Source organism: Cygnus atratus, chromosome 13, assembly GCF_013377495.2.
Source record: "Cygnus atratus isolate AKBS03 ecotype Queensland, Australia chromosome 13, CAtr_DNAZoo_HiC_assembly, whole genome shotgun sequence".
NCBI classification, from domain to species: Eukaryota; Metazoa; Chordata; class Aves; order Anseriformes; family Anatidae; genus Cygnus; species Cygnus atratus.
In genome coordinates this window covers 6,579,964-6,599,617 of record NC_066374.1, presented here as the reverse complement: position 1 = coordinate 6,599,617, position 19,654 = coordinate 6,579,964, and the positions used below count along the sequence as shown (strand labels likewise).

At 51.8% G+C, this 19,654-nt stretch overlaps 2 protein-coding genes and 1 long non-coding RNA gene across 5 annotated transcripts in view; 2 read left to right on the top strand and 1 right to left on the bottom strand.

Moving 5' to 3' along the window:
* The first annotated feature begins 23 nt into the window (after positions 1-23).
* On the top strand, positions 24-704 carry NDUFA1 (NADH:ubiquinone oxidoreductase subunit A1). The gene is made up of 3 exons (XM_035541300.2): positions 24-244; positions 348-437; positions 608-704. Exons 1-3 carry the CDS (start codon positions 143-145, stop codon positions 626-628), a joined length of 213 nt encoding a protein of 70 aa, XP_035397193.1. The 5' UTR covers positions 24-142; the 3' UTR covers positions 629-704.
* A 2,800-nt stretch (positions 705-3,504) lies between these two features.
* NKAP (NFKB activating protein) lies at positions 3,505-10,044 on the bottom strand. 2 transcript variants are annotated; one of them, XR_007708782.1, is made up of 10 exons: positions 9,700-10,044; positions 9,367-9,447; positions 8,856-8,929; positions 8,527-8,646; positions 8,023-8,068; positions 7,510-7,622; positions 7,281-7,356; positions 6,633-6,782; positions 4,897-5,990; positions 3,549-4,120 (listed from the first exon to the last, which is right to left on the bottom strand). XR_007708782.1 is itself a non-coding variant. In XM_035541302.2 (9 exons), exons 1-9 carry the CDS (start codon positions 9,939-9,941, stop codon positions 5,816-5,818), a joined length of 1,077 nt encoding a protein of 358 aa, XP_035397195.1. In that variant the 5' UTR covers positions 9,942-10,044; the 3' UTR covers positions 3,505-5,815. The 2 variants fall into 2 exon arrangements, 1 of the variants encoding a protein (XP_035397195.1); XM_035541302.2 differs by having other exon boundaries at positions 3,505-5,990.
* Positions 9,999-19,654, top strand: part of LOC126913455 (uncharacterized) — a 32,072-nt gene continuing 22,416 nt past the window's right edge. For both annotated transcript variants that reach the window (XR_007708783.1, XR_007708784.1), the window contains exon 1: positions 9,999-10,115. This is a non-coding gene — a long non-coding RNA (uncharacterized LOC126913455). The remainder of the gene's footprint in view (positions 10,116-19,654) is intronic.

Genomic DNA, 19,654 nt, shown 5'->3' with positions numbered 1-19,654 from the left:
CCGCCCTCCCCGCGGCCCGGCCGGCCTACAACTCCCGGCGTGCACCGCTCGGCGAGCGGAAGCGCCGCGGTCCTGAGGGGGGCAGGCCGGGAGCGGCCGCCTGAGGGGCTGGGAGAGGAGCGGGGCGAGGAGCGGCGCGGGGATGTGGTACGAGGTCCTGCCCGGCATGGCCATCATGGCCGCCTGCCTCACCGTCCCCGGCTTCACCACCGTCTTCGTGCAGCGCTGGTCCAACGGCGACAAGGTCAGCGCGGCCGGGCCCCTCCCCCCCGGCTCCCCCTCAGTCTCCCCGGGCCCTCTGAGGCCTCCCCTGCCCCTGCCCTGACGGCCGCCCCTGTGCCCCGCAGGAGAAGAGGGTGGCCCGCAACCCTTTCCAGTGGGCGATGATGCAGAGGGACAAGCGGCTCTCGGGGGCCAGCAAGCACTACGTGGTCAAGGCAGGTGCCGGGGGCCCGGCGTGCTCCGAGGCACGGCTCGGGGCAGCCAAGGGCGCGGGGTGGCAGACGGCTTGCTGAGCCACGCGCCCTGAGGGCAGCGCGTTTGTCCCCAAAGTTTGGGGACGGGCGTGGTGCTGAGACGGCTGTCACTTGGTTGCTTTCTTTTTTAGGGTTTGGAGAACATACACTGAGGCGGCGGCGCTTCAGAGAATCTGCACGGCTGTACCTTATGGTCTGAGTCCCTAATAAAGATACACGTGTATTTAACCCTTGTGTGTGTGTTGTCTGGGAGCTTTGGGGAGAATTGGTTCCTCTGTAAACCAAAAAATTGTCTGCTGCCCTCTGGCAGATGTCAGAGTGAAAGGCAGACCCTGTGTCGCTGCATTAACACTGAATCACTTCTTTCTCTGTGACGCACAATTATTTTGCATTCACACAGCATAAATGACAGCAAGTTCAGGTGAATTTTCATCTGACTTGCCCCGATGATTAGCTGGGATGTGCCTGAGTGTTTCTCAGTCCCCTTGAGCTGTACATTGCAGTTCGTGTCACTGAGCAAGGACAGGCACATCTGGCACCTTCGGGGACGCTGGCCAGGCTCTAAGAGGAAGCAGTTAATTGAGCTTTCCAGCTGCTTGTGCTTTCTAGAAGTCCTCAGCCTTGGTTTGGGCCCGCGCATGACAAGCTTGACAAAGTCTTGTCTGTCGGAAGGACTGAGGAGAGCTTGGGAATCAGTGAAATACAAGCTCAAAGCACCTACCACCAAGTGGAGAAGTCCCATATTACACCGACATCCGAAAAAGCAAAGCAGGGTTGCTTTAAGCAGGGTTTGCTACCATCCTTCCACATACCAGGGCCTCAAAGCCACAGTGAGATGTGTCCCGCCTGGGTGAACGAGGAGGCAGAGGAGCCAGAAAGAGCAGCCTGTCCCTGTGGAGCTTTCTGGGCTCAGCAGAGGCTTTTCCGTTTCACACCACACCTTGTGCTGTGGTTACCCCAACAGAGCTTGCCCCAAGCAGCAGCTGGAAGCTTCCTTTGTTGCACAAGATGCTATAAATTTTTTTTTACTCACTCGCACTGCACACACACAGCTCCCCAGGGGTCTGTGTCCCGAGCCTCACCTCCCCAGCGGCTCCAGGGCAAGACTCCCTCAGCTGCTGAGCCATTTTCCAGCTTATTGACAAGCTTCCCCATAGAGGCTTCTGCATTTCTTGGCACAACTCCTGGGCCTCTGGGCCCTTTTTGCCAATCTGTTTCAAAGCAGCCTCTCGTGTTGCACTTCTTCCCAATTTTCTTACTGAAGTGATGAGACCAAGTAAGCAAAAGTCCAGTAAAAAATGCAGAACATGCAAATGAGCAAAGGGAAGTGCCTCTGTCAGACCACAAGGACCAGCATCTCCACTTTGCCCCTTTATTCCTCTACTAACATTCCCCTGCTGTCCTGGCAGAGCGGCTGCTGGGGATTTAGCACCCTGCATTTTGCTAAAATGTCTCTGACTTACAGTCAGTCAGTGGTCCAGCACCCTCTGGAGGGCCCCACGGCCCAAGCACCTCCGTGCAGCGGCATAGCCCAAGCCTGAGTTTTGTAGAGCACAGAACTGGAGGCAGGTGCAGTTCCCAAATTGCTGAGACCGACAGACACTACGAAGCCAGACAAGTCTGTGTGTGTTTCCCTGCTGGCACCGCCTTCCTTCCTGGGAGCCTGTCCTGCTGGAGAGGAATTTCCGCGGCCCGTACATTCTGGTGGGATGCCAAGAGCCTGGATCAGATCACCATGACGACGACTCCAACACTCCCCGAGGTGGTAAGGCAAGGCCATAAGGGCTCTCTAGCTCCCACAGGTAGGACGCGACAGCCATAGCGACGCTGCCAGTGCTGCACAGCTCCCAGCGTCACCTCGGCCACCCCTATAACCGCTCCTCCAGGCTTCCACCAGCCCAGGAAGCACATTTTTGAAGCAACAACAGTTGGCCTCCGCAGCTTAAGGCTGCTCAAATTAGGTCTGAGCAGAGGTGAGTGCGAGGAACAAGGGATCATACGGGGAGGTGGGCCTGCTGCTGTTTCAATATCCCTGTCCAGACCAGCCTGAGTTTGTCCAATGGATCCTGCAGCTCTGAAGGCCAATCCTCTCTCAGGGCATTTGTGCATTTCTCTTTTTACATATCTCTTTCTAAAGGTGGAGACAATGGACAAGGAAAATGAAAATGCTGCCCTTGAGAAAACAGTAGGGATGATCGTCGCAAATGTGATATGTGGTGCAACAGAACAATTCCTAGCCCTGCAGAAAAAAGGGAAAGGTAGCGTGCTCGCCCTATTTGCAATGTCTTAGAACATTTCAGAGCATTTCCAGAAGAAATTCTCAGCATTCTGTCTGTTTTAGAAGCTGAATATGTTGCCAAAAATATTCAGTGGACCACCTGCAAGGACTTCACAGTGGAGAGAGGACGGCAGCAGATTGAAGAATACATTTCCGTGAGTGAATATTCCATCCACTCGTGACTCAAGAGGTCATGCCATCTTACACAGGCACAGGAATAGTGTGAAAAATGAAATAAGAGCACCTCAGTTTCTTTTTAGCGCCTCCCTTAAGTCATCTCTACCAGACAGAGGGAATCTTAGCGCCATGTGTTTGTTCAGCAGACATGGGAGGTTCATGAAAGCTGGCTTTACTGGTCAGAATTTCTCCGTGAAGAGGAACTGATGTACAGCAAGAGGTACCACTACAGAGTTCTCTGGAGCATCCCGACACGCAGAAAACCCATCCCACAAGCGACAGCAAGCGTCTACTTCGTTATAGAGATCTCCAAAATCAAACCTGCTGTAAGTATTCAGAAATGGTACGCAGCAATCCTTTCAGGTAAAGCAGTAGAACTCCAGTTTCACTTACCTTGAATGAGAGTAAGCAGTAAACAGTTCTAGCCTCTAACAATTGACACTGAGTTAAAGTCCATAACTACACTCCAAAGGGAGCAATTTTATCATCGAGATCATTTTCATATTTTTGCCTCCAATACCAAGCACACATTATATTCTAGAAAAGACTTGAGTCTACTAATTCATAAGGCATAGTATTCAACACTTTTTCTCCTTTTTATTTCCTGCTTTAAGTTTCTACTTCACTTGCTACTGAAATTCTTATTTAATCACATTGTCCACACATCCACAGTTCAATCTTCACCCATACAATGGTATTTTGTGACTCAAGATAAATAAAATAAAATAAAATTGCATGCAGTAGACTTTTTTCCCCTTCAGAACCTATGCTTAGTCGTATTGTACCTTAGCTTTCCTATTTAGCGGCAATGGGTCCCTACCAGCAATCCAGATCACAGCCACTGGTCACAAATCTTATCCTAGCAAATTTACAATTGTAATTTCCGAGTCATTCCCTTCACAAGAGAATACTCAGAGGCTTTAAACCAAAATTAAAAGCTATTCCAATCCATATCAGAAATGTTGCACAAATACACAGTTATTTTTGAAGGAGTAGCTCTCACCTAATTAAAATGACTGCTTTTTTTTCGGCCCTGTAGCTCAGAATGTGAACTCTGCCCTGTATCTCCTCTCTTGCAGACCTTGCCGGTGGAGGTATTCTTCTTTCTGGAGTCCAGCAGGCTGATTCTCAGGTATGCTTTGTTACTTTTCCATCACTGACACGACCGGGGAGGTTCTAGCAAGCTGTCCTGTGCCAAAACAAAGGGGAGCTCGATGTAAATAAGAAGTTCACAGTAACATCAGAGAGTAGAGGAAGCTGTCAAAGTCTCGTTAAGCAAACCCAAGTGACCCTGCCTATCATTAGCTTCGCTCCAACACAAATAGTCACACGATGATTATCTCCTCCTACGTAATCAATTTGTAATAAATTTATACAGGTCTCCAGGCATGCCCTGTGAATAAAGACCAGCTTTCTTGCTATTTACCGTTTTTACTCCCTCCTCCAGGCCAGAACAATGTCGATTTAGAGAAAAGTGGCTTAAGGACATCATTGAAAATAAACTAATCCTCAAGCGAAGCCTCACATTTTAATGAATAGCTCCAACTCACAGACATCGATGCTGTCTTGGTATTCGTGGAGGATAAACACACACAACGAAGGAAAAAACGGCTCTTCCTTATTAGCTTGTGGATTACCTCGTGTATGTGTAAGAAGCATTAAACCTGTGCAGAATCATGGCCTGACCCAGCTGCTGGTTTTAAGTCATAGTCTCCTGCAGGTATAGGTTCACAGGACCAGGTCCCAGGGTGTAAACAGGAAGAGGCAGCTGGGCTGGAAATGTTGTTTGCAAACAGGCCTGCAAGACTCTGGGGCAAACATTATAGGACTTATTTTTGTTGTACAAATGTACAAGACATCTCTGCTGCCAAAACTACAACACAAAATTGAGGGGGGGGGGAAAGCCTTCTAGAAAACACTCTGTTTTTAAACACATTTGAGAAAAAATAAGCCTAAGGGAGTTACTTTTGGAAATATACAGTTGAATCAAAGGTAGCTGCCACAGAAGAATTACTTGAGTAGGCTTCCGAGTATGGTGTTTAAAAAGAGTCATGTCATACTGCTGAAACAGACCAAATTAAAATAACACAGGAGTTAAAATAAGGCTTTAATCTAGAACACTTCCATAGACCAACAAAAAAAATAAATTGAAAGATACATCCTCGTTACCACCTGCGTACATCCAGGTTCCAATCGCTGCACCACCGCTCTGATACCTATGTATAACATAGCAGAAAAAGAAGCAAGCAACGTAGCAGTTCACCACGGGCTTTGAGAGATTCAAGATCAGACCCTGCTATTACTGTTACTGTTATTTTATATCCCAATTGCAATCTGCTTGCTTTAAAATAACTGAAGCCAGTCTGTATTAAATTACAAATTTACACCTATATACAGGAGTACTCTAAACCACAAAACAAACAACTGTTCTGAGAAAAAAAATAAATCTAAGACTTATGAAAAATACATAAACAGGAATTTAGGAATTCCTTCATTTGTGCTACTCTCACTAGTAGCTTGCTTGTGATGGTCAACCTACTCTCATTAGTGAAAATAAATGCAAAATAGCATTTAGCAGCAGCACATACCAAAGCCCTCCCATGGAATCCCCCTGCTTGTCCAAGTGAGGACAGAACATTGCCACCTCTAACCTTCACTGCCTGCTCCTGTCTCCTAGCCTTTTGATTTACAGGGATTCCTTGCAGACAGTGAACAAATCCTCCAACAAAATCTGATAATAGTAATTCTATTCCCTTGATACAAGTAATCCATTCCTGAGGCTTGGCCCTGTTGGGTGAAAGGCACTGCAGCTTTTTTCAGATCGTGACTGGAACAGGTTAGCTGCTGCTTGGTAAAATCTACGGCAAACAGTTCAAATGAGAAATTATTTTTCTTCTTTGCCCTTAGTCTTTCTGTAGACCATCTCTCGAAAGCTTGCAAGGATCTTATTCTCTCTTTTCCTCCTCTCCTCCTGGTTGAAGGATGCCAGAGCTCTCTTTTCATCTGCGCTGTAAATCTGGTTCTCTTTACGCAGACGCACAGCTTCCATTCGACGATGTCTGCAAAGGAGAACATTGTCTACATCAGCATGGGCACAAGGATGTGATGCTACACCACATCCTCCATCCGTTAACTAGCCTGAAGGCTTTGAGAGATTAATAAATGAAGATACCTACACCAGAGAACCCAAATTGCACAAAAACCTCCACAGAAAGGAGCACAGATGACTTAGAAGCTGACTTTTGAGGGTGTCTGCACTCAGGCACCAAACAGGGTGCCTAATTCTCATTCTCCCAGGGTGTCAGCTGCTGGCTCACCAAAATGTAAGTGAAACTCCTGTTGTACTGGTAGAAAAAAAAGGTATGGCCAACCTCTCACACTGATTTGTGCCATAATGATGAGCCAGCACATCACCTCTGCTGTCCAAACACACAACCCTTACGCCATCTGACACAAGCATCTCCTCATTTGAAAAACGTGAGAATTAGAAGTGTGTTAGCTGTAAATTATTTTTATTCTTAAGGAAAAGGCACCCTTAAGAAACTCACCATTTATCCACAGAAATAGAGAGTTTAGCATAGATTGCCACAAGCACAAAGAGCACCCGCTCTTCTGTACTTTCAGATAGAGCCTGGAAGCAGCCTTCCAACAGGCCAACAGAGGAAAACTTTACTGAAATATTACCATCATCAAAACCATACCTGCTGCCACTCATTACATAACCAGAGCTCTCAAACGATGCGATTTCTTCACTGGTCAAGCCAATTTCACCTCTCCGGGGTATACGTTTTCCTGCTTTTACGTATTCTGCCATTGCTGCACCTTCACCAGGCAACAGGGCATGTCCATAGCTTTAAAAAAAAAAAAAAAAAAGCAGACGAAAATCAGTCTCAAATAGAAAAAGCGCACCTGAGCTAAACATCCAGCCTCCCTGATCACTACTGGCTGCAGCCCCATTTTTAAGGACTCTCCTATTCTTTCCCACATATTTGCCTGTTTCATCCTTATGGCTACCCCTAGCAAGAACATCTTAAATAACCAGTTTACTCACAACTGGTTAAACAGTAATGAAGGTTGTATAAAGTCACAATATTGCAGAGGATTAGAGTAAAGGCACCTTACCAAAGTAAAGAACAAGTAATCTTCTATGAAACCATGCTCAAAAGCATAAGACTTTTGTACTTGAATTCAGGTCAGGGTAAAGACTAGCACCACTATTACTTCTGTCGGTACGTTCCTGGTACAGCATCTCTCTCTGATACAAGTCATAATATCATAACAGTCTTTTTGAACAGAAATCTTCATGCTTGATTTACTCTGTTTGATCCATGTACCATTAGAGCACTCACTTCAAAGGCCTGTCATCTTGAGATGCGTGCGTTTTGGGAGCTTCTGGTCCAATCAAGCTATCAGCTTCTGTATTTTCTGCAACAATCAAATAGTGAAGCAGATTAATATTGTGCCTGCTATTCTTTGTTATCAGAACAATTATCAGGCCAGCAACACCTAACAAAAAAAGAAAATCATGAGAAGAACACCAAGAAGTTTCAATCCAAGTTTAAAGTCACATGAACCTACTTGATCTCTCAATCCAGAGATCTTCTTGCAACGTTTCATCATCAGAATCTTCACTACTTGAATCACTGGATTCCTTCCTGCTCTTTTTATTTTTCTTTTTCTTATACCTCTTCCTGTAACGAAGTCAAAGACAGACATGCTATTCCCCAAAATTGAAGAGGAAAGGACGTGCTAGGAATCCTACTCAAGTCGTGAGTTTTCTCCAGGCAACTTCCACCTACGGGAAGACTGAACATCTGCAAATAGGTTGTTGTTGTTTGATAGAACACACGTGATAGTAAAATAAAGATAACATATCCACTGTTGTGTGTTTCATACAGTGCTAGAAAATGGCTCCCTATCACAGCAGAGACCCCTCTGTGATGCATGGCCCTGTACATTTGAAGCCAATCCATCAGATTAAGATTATTCCACTGTGTTTATAGCCCTAATTACAAGAGTGCTCAGTCACCCTGCTAAGAAAGTAGTGCTGCCCTCTAGTTAAACGAAGATACAGTTACACTGGAAACTTACTTTCTCTGCTTCTTTTTCTTCTTCTTGCTTTTCTTTTTATCTTCATCTGAAAAAAATACAAGTTTACGTATCATTAAAAAGAGATGATAAGCCACAGCTAAAATGGATTATTTTCCTGCACTGTGAATAAATAACTGCCTCCACCAGAACGCCTGAGTATGCAGGTTCTCAGACATGATTTGTTTAGGTACCAAATAATCCTGAGAAAATAGTAATAGAAAGTTACCTGCAGTATTGTTTGACATGAGCCATCTGGCATGAGATGCCTAATGGATGCTAAGTTCAGAGATCCTATTTCCTACGGCCAGACCACAAGCACTTAAGGAAAAGGCATTGCAAACCCAAGAAGATGGGGAGAGAAAAGAATATTGGATCGATGGTGCAGCTCTGTAATTTCAGAACACTGCAAGTGTGCAACAAAAGCTGGAAGCGTCACTTTGCATTTGGAGGAGTACAAGGAGAGCTCTCAGGCCACAGACCATAACAGAAACCGTCTTTTCTTACCACTGGAGTTCTGCTCAGACTCCGACTCACTGTCGCTGTCCTCAGAATGCTTTCTGTGTTTTCTTTTAGATGCCTTCCGCTTTTTCTTCTTTCTTTTCTTCTTCTTTTTCTTTTTCTCCTCTGGAATGTTTTTAAAAGATAACGTTAGAGAACAGATGAAGACCTTCTAGCTCCGTATATACTTCTGAATCTTCACAAACCAACATTCTCATTTGAACTACAGCTCATCACACTGACTTCAACCCATCAAAGTCAGTGAATTTCTTGACAGCAACAAAGTTGTAGGTAGCTTCTGACTGTCTATAAGCCATTTAAACACAGCAAAATACCTTCTGAGCTGGAATCCGAAGAGCTACTCTTAGATTTTGCCTCTTCATCTTCTACTGGTGTGTGTTCATCAGAACTGAAAAAGAAAAAAAAGTTTGTTATTTAAAATCTATTTTGTAGTATTTAGTAATTCAAGATCAAATGCACACAATACACCCAAACACATGCCTGCACATTCTGAGCCCATTTTTGCAACAGAGTAAACTATGAAACAGCAAATTTGCAAAATGGGAACTGCTTTCAGAACCAGAGCACAGCAATTACCCGATCTACAATACATCATATCTTATATAATTGGTATGTCGGAATTATTTGGAAAAAAAAAGTTGAAATCTGGTTACATTGGTTCAGAAACCAACTTTTGACACAATGTGAATTGTGGCGATGGGAGCACTGTAGAGGTAAGACATTTCTGTACACTGAAGCATTCGCAGTGCAATAAGACATTTCTGTACATCGATGTATAATTGATATCATAAACACTGGAGGGAAAGAAGAAGGAATATGCCTTACTCGGGGTCAGGAACCTTTGGCGAAAGTCCCCAGACTTCGGGTGCGCCCAGCTCTCCAATCCTCTCCCTCTCATTGAGCCTCCTGTAACACAAAACACCTTCAGTGAAGCCTAACGTGCTCCACCTAACAAAAACGCATTTAAAGCCTTATCTTTACTAGAATTTATGCTCAAATAGCTACAGTAAGGAGAAAAATAGTTATTATAACAATAAAAAAGAACATCAGAGCAACCAAGGAGCGGCCTCAGAGGCCAGAGCCCCCGACACGATGTCGGGGCCGCGCCACCGCCACAGCCCGAGCAGACAGAGGTGCTGTTCCTGTCGGGGTGCCCACCTCTGCCGCAGGATCTCCTCCTTCTCCTTCTCGTAGTACTCGGGCCAGGCCTTGCCGTGGTGGTGGTGCCCGCCGGAGCGCGGCCCGCCGGGGCTGCGGGATCGGGACCAGCTGCGGCTCCGCCGGCGGCGCCTCAGGGCGCTGCGGGAGCGGGACCGCGACCGGGAGCGGGACCGGGAGCGGCGGCCGCGGCCTTGCGGGCTGGCGGCGGGCGGGCTGCGGGAGCGCGACACCGGCGCCATGGCGGCGGCACTTCCGCTGCCTGTTCCGGGCCGGGCCGTGCCGTTCCGGGCCGCGCCGGGCTGTTCCGGGCCGCCGGGGAGGAAACGGGGCAGCCCCGGCCACCGGTGGCACAGCGCCTCGCGGCGCCGTGTGGTGAGGCGTCAGCGGGGACGTGAGGGCAGAGCCGGCGGCAGGTAAGCGTGGGGGGAAGGCTCGGCTCGGCTCGGCTCCGTGTGGGGCCGGGAGCTGTGCGGGCTGGCGCCGGGGCAGCGGTGCCCGGAGGAATCTGTCAGAGGGAAGGGGGCAGCCGGGTCAAAGCAGAAACTGGGGGAGAACTGCGAAAAGGCACAACGGAAAGCACCGGTTTTCTGCAGTGAGAGCCCTTCCCCTGCAGGGTGCTGGGTGCAAGCGGCTTTCAGTGGTGGTTTCTGAGCAAAAATGCCGAGTTTCCGCTCTGCCCCGTGTACCATTGCCCGGGCTGAGCACAAACGCGGTGTGTGGAGGCTGCTCCATCCCCGCTTCATGCGGCTTGGAAAAGATGCCTGCACAAATCCGCCTTTTCTCCCACAAATTTAATGCAGCGCTGGCTTGCGAAAAACGGACTCCACAATCAGCAGGATTGTAAAGTAGGTACGTTTATTCGGCGCTGGGCAGCACGGGGGTGAGCCCACCAAAACCGTGCGTGCCTGATGCGGCAACTTGCCACGCTTATATGCAGCGAAGAGGTACACGTGCACGAAGTTTCCCGATACGCCTATGCCTGTGCATAGCCTGTCCCCGCTTCGCGTTGAAGTTAGTTCCAAGGAGGCGTTTCCATAAGCTCCTCCTGCCTGCGCTTGTGCAGTGCCTTCTGGCGGTGGTCGCCGGGGGTCGTGGGGATGGAGGCTGACAACTCCTCTTCAGCGCCACTGGTTGGCCCCGTGCCTTTGTACAGACTCAGCTGCTCCTTGGCTCCCGCCCGAGCCACAGGGTCGGTCTCAGCTGCTTTTTGAGACAGGTTCCCCGTTTTTGTCAGGAAACGTCCTCTGCGAGGGGCCCCGAGACTCCTCGTGTCGGTTAATTTGCACAGCAGTAAGCAAAGACACGCAGCAACGTCTAGTTTTAGCGCGATTGAGAGAGCCCCCGTTCTCCCGTTCCCGCCGCTAATAACGACGGTTGTTTTATTTAGAAATCATTAATGCGATTAAGCCAGCCCCCACGCTCCCACCCCCGGCTTCCCGCCCTCCCCTCAGGTATTTCTGGAGACGTTCAGGAGACCTCCCCTCGGTCCCCCCGTCCCGTCCCGTCCCGTCCCGTCCCGTCCCGTCGCGCTCAGCGCGCCCGGCCGCGCCTCATTTGCATAGCTCCGCCCCCGAGCGGCCCAGCGGCCGCTCAGCTCTTGGGGCCAGCCGGAGCCCCTCCTCCCCAAGGGGGCGGCGGTAGCCCAGCGGCCAGAAGCGCTCAGCCGCCCCCCGCCCTAATCGGCGAGAAGTCGCCAGGGCCGTGGGTTCGAGACGCGGCCTGGGAAGGCTTACGCCGGTCTCTTTTGCACACAAATCCTCTTTCCTACGACTCCCGCCTCTTTTCTTTCTGCTCTCTTGTTGCTAAAAAGCGTTTCATTCAATTCTTACAAATGCCGTTGCGTCTGGTAGATCCTGGGGAGCCTGGGTTGGCAGCAGAAGCTCGTCTCTTTGCCCATTAACAGTTCCTCTCCTCACAGAGTTGAGGACTTCATTTCTCAAACCGACTTAATCATAAGAGAGATGAAACAAGGCATCGTCATTAATAAGACGAACCCGAGGAACAGATAAGATACTGTCTGTTTTACCCGTGCTGGTCCTGGGAGCCAGGGCCAGGTGTTCCGTTCAAGATTTAAGACCTTCCAGGCCTGTACATGGGCTAGTTTTCTAATTCCCTTTTGTAAGTTCTTGAATGACTTCCCCGTTATCATCAGTTTTAAGACAGCAGCTTGAATCGTTCGGCTTTCCACAGACACCTCCTCCTTCTGCTAGTAAGTAATCGAGGACCACGAGACGCTGCATTGTTGCAGCTCGCATCTGGGTGGCTTGATGAGCGAGCAGGGCAAGCACCTTGGCGGTTTGGTTGGTGATGATTTCTCTGTCCTGAGGACACTCTAATTCAGTATAGGACAGCCCCTTTGCCCAACCAAATCCTGGCTGATACAAGCCAGGATGCCGTTGGCCTTCTTGGCCGCCCGGGCACACTGCTGGCTCACGTTCAGGCGCACATCGATTAACAGCCCCAGGTCCTTTTCCTCTGCGCGACTTTCCAGCCACTCTGCCCCAAGCCTGTAGCACTGCACGGGGTTGTTGTGGCGAAAGCGCAGGACCCAGCACTTAGCCATGTCGAACCTCATCCCGTTCGCCTCTGCCCATCGACCCGAGCTGTCCGGATCCCTCTGCAGGGCCTTGCTACCCTCCAGCAGACCAACACTTCCTGCCAACTTGGCGTCATCTGCAAACTTACCGAGGGTGGGCTCAATTTCCCCGTCCAAATCAGCAATAAAGAGGTGAAAGAGGATTTTTCCCGTTTTCTGCAGTGAGAGCCCTTCCCCTGCAGGGTGCTGGGTGCGAGCGGCTTTCAGTGGTGGTTTCTGAGCAAAAATGCCGAGTTTCCGCTCTGCCCCGTGTACCATTGCCCGGGCTGAGCACAAACGCGGTGTGTGGAGGCTGCTCCATCCCCGCTTCATGCGGCTTGGAAAAGATGCCTGCACAAATCCGCCTTTTTTCCCACAAATTTAATGCAGCGCTGGCTTGCGAAAAACGGACTCCACAATCAGCAGGATTGTAAAGTAGGTACGTTTATTCGGCGCTGGGCAGCACGGGGGTGAGCCCACCAAAACCGTGCGTGCCTGATGCGGCAACTTGCCACGCTTATATGCAGCGAAGAGGTACACGTGCACGAAGTTTCCCGATACGCCTATGCCTGTGCATAGCCTGTCCCCGCTTCGCGTTGAAGTTAGTTCCAAGGAGGCGTTTCCATAAGCTCCTCCTGCCTGCGCTTGTGCAGTGCCTTCTGGCGGTGGTCGCCGGGGGTCGTGGGGATGGAGGCTGACAACTCCTCTTCAGCGCCACTGGTTGGCCCCGTGCCTTTGTACAGACTCAGCTGCTCCTTGGCTCCCGCCCGAGCCACAGGGTCGGTCTCAGCTGCTTTTTGAGACAGGTTCCCCGTTTTTGTCAGGAAACGTCCTCTGCGAGGGGCCCCGAGACTCCTCGTGTCGGTTAATTTGCACAGCAGTAAGCAAAGACACGCAGCAACGTCTAGTTTTAGCGCGATTGAGAGAGCCCCCGTTCTCCCGTTCCCGCCGCTAATAAGGACGGTTGTTTTATTTAGAAATCATTAATGCGATTAAGCCGGCCCCCACGCTCCCACCCCCGGCTTCCCGCCCTCCGCTCAGGTATTTCTGGAGACGTTCAGGAGACCTCCCCTCGGTCCCCCCGTCCCGTCCCGTCCCGTCCCGTCCCGTCCCGTCCCGTCGCGCTCAGCGCGCCCGGCCGCGCCTCATTTGCATAGCTCCGCCCCCGAGCGGCCCAGCGGCCGCTCAGCTCTTGGGGCCAGCCGGAGCCCCTCCTCCCCAAGGGGGCGGCGGTAGCCCAGCGGCCAGAAGCGCTCAGCCGCCCCCCGCCCTAATCGGCGAGAAGTCGCCAGGGCCGTGGGTTCGAGACGCGGCCTGGGAAGGCTTACGCCGGTCTCTTTTGCACACAAATCCTCTTTCCTACGACTCCCGCCTCTTTTCTTTCTGCTCTCTTGTTGCTAAAAAGCGTTTCATTCAATTCTTACAAATGCCGTTGCGTCTGGTAGATCCTGGGGAGCCTGGGTTGGCAGCAGAAGCTCGTCTCTTTGCCCATTAACAGTTCCTGTCCTCACAGAGTTGAGGACTTCATTTCTCAAACCGACTTAATCATAAGAGAGATGAAACAAGGCATCGTCATTAATAAGACGAACCCGAGGAACAGATAAGATACTGTCTGTTTTACCCGTGCTGGTCCTGGGAGCCAGGGCCAGGTGTTCCGTTCAAGATTTAAGACCTTCCAGGCCTGTACATGGGCTAGTTTTCTAATTCCCTTTTGTAAGTTCTTGAATGACTTCCCCGTTATCATCAGTTTTAAGACAGCAGCTTGAATCGTTCGGCTTTCCACAGACACCTCCTCCTTCTGCTAGTAAGTAATCGAGGACCACGAGACGCTGCATTGTTGCAGCTCGCATCTGGGTGGCTTGATGAGCGAGCAGGGCAAGCACCTTGGCGGTTTGGTTGGTGATGATTTCTCTGTCCTGAGGACACTCTAATTCAGTATAGGACAGCCCCTTTGCCCAACCAAATCCTGGCTGATACAAGCCAGGATGCCGTTGGCCTTCTTGGCCGCCCGGGCACACTGCTGGCTCACGTTCAGGCGCACATCGATTAACAGCCCCAGGTCCTTTTCCTCTGCGCGACTTTCCAGCCACTCTGCCCCAAGCCTGTAGCACTGCACGGGGTTGTTGTGGCGAAAGCGCAGGACCCAGCACTTAGCCATGTCGAACCTCATCCCGTTCGCCTCTGCCCATCGACCCGAGCTGTCCGGATCCCTCTGCAGGGCCTTGCTACCCTCCAGCAGACCAACACTTCCTGCCAACTTGGCGTCATCTGCAAACTTACCGAGGGTGCGCTCAATTTCCCCGTCCAAATCAGCAATAAAGAGGTGAAAGAGGATTTTTCTCGTTTTCTGCAGTGAGAGCCCTTCCCCTGCAGGGTGCTGGGTGCGAGCGGCTTTCAGTGGTGGTTTCTGAGCAAAAATGCCGAGTTTCCGCTCTGCCCCGTGTACCATTGCCCGGGCTGAGCACAAACGCGGTGTGTGGAGGCTGCTCCATCCCCGCTTCATGCGGCTTGGAAAAGATGCCTGCACAAATCCGCCTTTTCTCCCACAAATTTAATGCAGCGCTGGCTTGCGAAAAACGGACTCCACAATCAGCAGGATTGTAAAGTAGGTACGTTTATTCGGCGCTGGGCAGCACGGGGGTGAGCCCACCAAAACCGTGCGTGCCTGATGCGGCAACTTGCCACGCTTATATGCAGCGAAGAGGTACACGTGCACGAAGTTTCCCGATACGCCTATGCCTGTGCATAGCCTGTCCCCGCTTCACGTTGAAGTTAGTTCCAAGGAGGCGTTTCCATAAGCTCCTCCTGCCTGCGCTTGTGCAGTGCCTTCTGGCGGTGGTCGCCGGGGGTCGTGGGGATGGAGGCTGACAACTCCTCTTCAGCGCCACTGGTTGGCCCCGTGCCTTTGTACAGACTCAGCTGCTCCTTGGCTCCCGCCCGAGCCACAGGGTCGGTCTCAGCTGCTTTTTGAGACAGGTTCCCCGTTTTTGTCAGGAAACGTCCTCTGCGAGGGGCCCCGAGACTCCTCGTGTCGGTTAATTTGCACAGCAGTAAGCAAAGACACGCAGCAACGTCTAGTTTTAGCGCGATTGAGAGAGCCCCCGTTCTCCCGTTCCCGCCGCTAATAACGACGGTTGTTTTATTTAGAAATCATTAATGCGATTAAGCCAGCCCCCACGCTCCCACCCCCGGCTTCCCGCCCTCCCCTCAGGTATTTCTGGAGACGTTCAGGAGACCTCCCCTCGGTCCCCCCGTCCCGTCCCGTCCCGTCCCGTCCCGTCCCGTCCCGTCGCGCTCAGCGCGCCCGGCCGCGCCTCATTTGCATAGCTCCGCCCCCGAGCGGCCCAGCGGCCGCTCAGCTCTTGGGGCCAGCCGGAGCCCCTCCTCCCCAAGGGGGCGGCGGTAGCCCAGCGGCCAGAAGCGCTCAGCCGCCCCCCGCCCTAATCGGCGAGAAGTCGCCAGGGCCGTGGGTTCGAGACGCGGCCTGGGAAGGCTTACGCCGGTCTCTTTTGCACACAAATCCTCTTTCCTACGACTCCCGCCTCTTTTCTTTCTGCTCTCTTGTTGCTAAAAAGCGTTTCATTCAATTCTTACAAATGCCGTTGCGTCTGGTAGATCCTGGGGAGCCTGGGTTGGCAGCAGAAGCTCGTCTCTTTGCCCATTAACAGTTCCTGTCCTCACAGAGTTGAGGACTTCATTTCTCAAACCGACTTAATCATAAGAGAGATGAAACAAGGCATCGTCATTAATAAGACGAACCCGAGGAACAGATAAGATACTGTCTGTTTTACCCGTGCTGGTCCTGGGAGCCAGGGCCAGGTGTTCCGTTCAAGATTTAAGACCTTCCAGGCCTGTACATGGGCTAGTTTTCTAATTCCCTTTTGTAAGTTCTTGAATGACTTCCCCGTTATCATCAGTTTTAAGACAGCAGCTTGAATCGTTCGGCTTTCCACAGACACCTCCTCCTTCTGCTAGTAAGTAATCGAGGACCACGAGACGCTGCATTGTTGCAGCTCGCATCTGGGTGGCTTGATGAGCGAGCAGGGCAAGCACCTTGGCGGTTTGGTTGGTGATGATTTCTCTGTCCTGAGGACACTCTAATTCAGTATAGGACAGCCCCTTTGCCCAACCAAATCCTGGCTGATACAAGCCAGGATGCCGTTGGCCTTCTTGGCCGCCCGGGCACACTGCTGGCTCACGTTCAGGCGCACATCGATTAACAGCCCCAGGTCCTTTTCCTCTGCGCGACTTTCCAGCCACTCTGCCCCAAGCCTGTAGCACTGCACGGGGTTGTTGTGGCGAAAGCGCAGGACCCAGCACTTAGCCATGTCGAACCTCATCCCGTTCGCCTCTGCCCATCGACCCGAGCTGTCCGGATCCCTCTGCAGGGCCTTGCTACCCTCCAGCAGACCAACACTTCCTGCCAACTTGGCGTCATCTGCAAACTTACCGAGGGTGCGCTCAATTTCCCCGTCCAAATCAGCAATAAAGAGGTGAAAGAGGATTTTTCTCGTTTTCTGCAGTGAGAGCCCTTCCCCTGCAGGGTGCTGGGTGCGAGCGGCTTTCAGTGGTGGTTTCTGAGCAAAAATGCCGAGTTTCCGCTCTGCCCCGTGTACCATTGCCCGGGCTGAGCACAAACGCGGTGTGTGGAGGCTGCTCCATCCCCGCTTCATGCGGCTTGGAAAAGATGCCTGCACAAATCCGCCTTTTCTCCCACAAATTTAATGCAGCGCTGGCTTGCGAAAAACGGACTCCACAATCAGCAGGATTGTAAAGTAGGTACGTTTATTCGGCGCTGGGCAGCACGGGGGTGAGCCCACCAAAACCGTGCGTGCCTGATGCGGCAACTTGCCACGCTTATATGCAGCGAAGAGGTACACGTGCACGAAGTTTCCCGATACGCCTATGCCTGTGCATAGCCTGTCCCCGCTTCACGTTGAAGTTAGTTCCAAGGAGGCGTTTCCATAAGCTCCTCCTGCCTGCGCTTGTGCAGTGCCTTCTGGCGGTGGTCGCCGGGGGTCGTGGGGATGGAGGCTGACAACTCCTCTTCAGCGCCACTGGTTGGCCCCGTGCCTTTGTACAGACTCAGCTGCTCCTTGGCTCCCGCCCGAGCCACAGGGTCGGTCTCAGCTGCTTTTTGAGACAGGTTCCCCGTTTTTGTCAGGAAACGTCCTCTGCGAGAGGCCCCGAGACTCCTCGTGTCGGTTAATTTGCACAGCAGTAAGCAAAGACACGCAGCAACGTCTAGTTTTAGCGCGATTGAGAGAGCCCCCGTTCTCCCGTTCCCGCCGCTAATAACGACGGTTGTTTTATTTAGAAATCATTAATGCGATTAAGCCAGCCCCCACGCTCCCACCCCCGGCTTCCCGCCCTCCCCTCAGGTATTTCTGGAGACGTTCAGGAGACCTCCCCTCGGTCCCCCGTCCCGTCCCGTCCCGTCCCGTCCCGTCCCGTCCCGTCGCGCTCAGCGCGCCCGGCCGCGCCTCATTTGCATAGCTCCGCCCCCGAGCGGCCCAGCGGCCGCTCAGCTCTTGGGGCCAGCCGGAGCCCCTCCTCCCCAAGGGGGCGGCGGTAGCCCAGCGGCCAGAAGCGCTCAGCCGCCCCCCGCCCTAATCGGCGAGAAGTCGCCAGGGCCGTGGGTTCGAGACGCGGCCTGGGAAGGCTTACGCCGGTCTCTTTTGCACACAAATCCTCTTTCCTACGACTCCCGCCTCTTTTCTTTCTGCTCTCTTGTTGCTAAAAAGCGTTTCATTCAATTCTTACAAATGCCGTTGCGTCTGGTAGATCCTGGGGAGCCTGGGTTGGCAGCAGAAGCTCGTCTCTTTGCCCATTAACAGTTCCTGTCCTCACAGAGTTGAGGACTTCATTTCTCAAACCGACTTAATCATAAGAGAGATGAAACAAGGCATCGTCATTAATAAGACGAACCCGAGGAACAGATAAGATACTGTCTGTTTTACCCGTGCTGGTCCTGGGAGCCAGGGCCAGGTGTTCCGTTCAAGATTTAAGACCTTCCAGGCCTGTACATGGGCTAGTTTTCTAATTCCCTTTTGTAAGTTCTTGAATGACTTCCCCGTTATCATCAGTTTTAAGACAGCAGCTTGAATCGTTCGGCTTTCCACAGACACCTCCTCCTTCTGCTAGTAAGTAATCGAGGACCACGAGACGCTGCATTGTTGCAGCTCGCATCTGGGTGGCTTGATGAGCGAGCAGGGCAAGCACCTTGGCGGTTTGGTTGGTGATGATTTCTCTGTCCTGAGGACACTCTAATTCAGTATAGGACAGCCCCTTTGCCCAACCAAATCCTGGCTGATACAAGCCAGGATGCCGTTGGCCTTCTTGGCCGCCCGGGCACACTGCTGGCTCACGTTCAGGCGCACATCGATTAACAGCCCCAGGTCCTTTTCCTCTGCGCGACTTTCCAGCCACTCTGCCCCAAGCCTGTAGCACTGCACGGGGTTGTTGTGGCGAAAGCGCAGGACCCAGCACTTAGCCATGTCGAACCTCATCCCGTTCGCCTCTGCCCATCGACCCGAGCTGTCCGGATCCCTCTGCAGGGCCTTGCTACCCTCCAGCAGACCAACACTTCCTGCCAACTTGGCGTCATCTGCAAACTTACCGAGGGTGCGCTCAATTTCCCCGTCCAAATCAGCAATAAAGAGGTGAAAGAGGATTTTTCCTCGTTTTCTGCAGTGAGAGCCCTTCCCCTGCAGGGTGCTGGGTGCGAGCGGCTTTCAGTGGTGGTTTCTGAGCAAAAATGCCGAGTTTCCGCTCTGCCCCGTGTACCATTGCCCGGGCTGAGCACAAACGCGGTGTGTGGAGGCTGCTCCATCCCCGCTTCATGCGGCTTGGAAAAGATGCCTGCACAAATCCGCCTTTTCTCCCACAAATTTAATGCAGCGCTGGCTTGCGAAAAACGGACTCCACAATCAGCAGGATTGTAAAGTAGGTACGTTTATTCGGCGCTGGGCAGCACGGGGGTGAGCCCACCAAAACCGTGCGTGCCTGATGCGGCAACTTGCCACGCTTATATGCAGCGAAGAGGTACACGTGCACGAAGTTTCCCGATACGCCTATGCCTGTGCATAGCCTGTCCCCGCTTCACGTTGAAAGTTAGTTCCAAGGAGGCGTTTCCATAAGCTCCTCCTGCCTGCGCTTGTGCAGTGCCTTCTGGCGGTGGTCGCCGGGGGTCGTGGGGATGGAGGCTGACAACTCCTCTTCAGCGCCACTGGTTGGCCCCGTGCCTTTGTACAGACTCAGCTGCTCCTTGGCTCCCGCCCGAGCCACAGGGTCGGTCTCAGCTGCTTTTTGAGACAGGTTCCCCGTTTTTGTCAGGAAACGTCCTCTGCGAGGGGCCCCGAGACTCCTCGTGTCGGT